Here is a 2,031-nt window from a genome sequence, read left to right as displayed (position 1 = left end):
CTCGGTGCGTCTCATCTTCTTCCTCTTCCCCTTTCAGCAATTTTAACTGCTGCTTTTTCTGTGAACCGACCATGTAATCCGAAGCGTTTTGAATCTTCATTAGCATTTTCAATGATTCCTCGAGATCCATGGCCCCTTTAAGCAATTCTCCCCCAATTTCTGCAAAATCTCTGCTGAAACTAAACCCATTAGAGCACGCCTTAAGTATCATATTAAGATTTTGCACACCTTTGACCACTTCTCCTATTTGAGGGAACTTAGAACCCATCCCACCATCCATGTGCAGCACAATCTTCCTTCCTGCATTGGGACTGCCCATAATTTCAATATTTTGGAGCTTCCCGCCATTGCTGAGAGCCATAGCAAGCGCCATTGATAAATCAATAGTCTGCTCTCTGCTTCTGCTTCTCCCATAGGGAACAATCTGTTCTGAACCTCCTCCTTCCAATAATGGAGAAACTTTGTTTCTGTTCCCAAGCCATGTTTTTGCTGCAGTTTCCATGCCTGAAACATTCCTGTTTTTCTGCAACACAAATTTTGTGACTGTAATTAGGTGATGGTTATTTTAATTCATTAATTGTGCGTTTTGGGAGAGCAGAGTTTATGAGAGACTTAACGGAGTTGTTCGCTGCTGCTGCTTCGCCGGAGCCGCGGAATGACCATCTCGTATTCTTATTACCTGGTAGGAACTTAGCAATAAGCGACCAAGTTTTCTATGCTGGAGCATTTACATTCATACCACACAATTTTTATGTATTTACATATCGAACACCTAAACTTGCTTTTTACAATTACGCCACCCAAATCTTTCTTATAGTATCACCATTTTAACTTTTAAAAGGTGAAATGCTTTTATTTCATCCATAGCTAAGGTCCTGTATATGTAAAAATTTCATTTTTGGTGTTATGTAAATGCATAAGAAATGAGTGGTATGTATGTGTATCTTCCATATATATATATATATATATATATATGAGGAGATGAAGATTTGGATGGTATAAGTGTAAAAAGTAAGTTCAAGTGGTAGATATGTAAATACATGAGAATTGGGTGATATGTATTTAAATGTCCCTTTTTATTTTTTTTTGGTAAATTTAATAGTGTTCATCCAGAAAACCTCAACTTTTGTGTATCGGGTCTATTTGAGACAGCTGCAGTTTATTGAATAATTTGCTGATAAATTGATTAAAAATAATCTACTGAGAAGTTAGGTGCGAAATCTACTGAGAAGTTAGGTGCGATGACTATTTCAAATTTTTATTTTTTTGGAAAAATCAGATCGCTGCTAGAAAGTTCCCCCGCACTTGGTTAGGTGCGGTGTGAAAATAATGTTTTTGGCATTTTGAAAACGTACAAGCTGCCAAAACGCAGTTTACCCAAACATGCCAGGTGCGTTTTCAAAATGTCACCGCACCAAATAAGCTGCCCCAATAAGCAAAAAAGGACTGGGCCCGCACTATTGTAAAAGTTGGCATTTTGTTCTTTTGAATAACATCACTTTTCCTTCTTCATTATATTACGGATAAGGGGTCGCCCTCTATAATATCATTTAAATCAATATTAATGGTTAGTTATGTTGTTTTATTTTATTGTCTTTTTTATAATAAAATTGTAGGCTTTTTATTTATTTATAGTTGTGCAAATATCCTTATAGTTGTGCAAATATCCCCTCGGCCAACCTAATTTGCCTAACCACTCATTGATCAGCGTACCAATGGGATCGAACTTAGAACTGACATGGCAGCTGTCAACCAAAGAGTCGAGGAACATGGGCCCGGATGCAATAATAATAACAATGAAATCAAATTAAATTCCCATTCCGTTTAGTTCGATTTAATATATTTTTTGATCGGGTCAATTTCTAATGTTTTATAAATAAGAAAAAGTTATATACATACCACTGGGTTGCCAAAAAAGCTCGTTGTCCGTGAACAGTTCGTGTTCGGTTCCTCAATGAGTTCGTGTTCGATAACTAAGCGAGACGAATGTCAAAAATTTTTTTTTCGTTTGGTTGGTTAAACGAATCAAAC

General features: G+C 36.6%; 1 protein-coding gene across 1 annotated transcript in view; it reads right to left on the bottom strand.

Annotated features, from left to right (window-relative positions):
• The window catches only part of LOC110020519, a 4,159-nt gene extending 3,443 nt beyond the window's left edge, over positions 1-716 (bottom strand). The window contains exons 1-2 of the mRNA XM_020718654.1: positions 618-716; positions 9-523 (exon numbers count right to left, since the gene is read on the bottom strand). Coding sequence (XP_020574313.1) covers positions 9-502 — 494 coding nt within the window. The 5' untranslated portion in view covers positions 503-523; positions 618-716. The remainder of the gene's footprint in view (positions 1-8; positions 524-617) is intronic.
• Positions 717-2,031: the final 1,315 nt, after the last annotated feature.

Source organism: Phalaenopsis equestris, unplaced genomic scaffold (genome assembly GCF_001263595.1).
Source record: "Phalaenopsis equestris unplaced genomic scaffold, ASM126359v1 Scaffold000002, whole genome shotgun sequence".
Taxonomy (NCBI): domain Eukaryota; kingdom Viridiplantae; phylum Streptophyta; class Magnoliopsida; order Asparagales; family Orchidaceae; genus Phalaenopsis; species Phalaenopsis equestris.
Note: the sequence above shows the minus strand (reverse complement) of the source record. Positions and strands in the feature narration are given on the sequence as shown.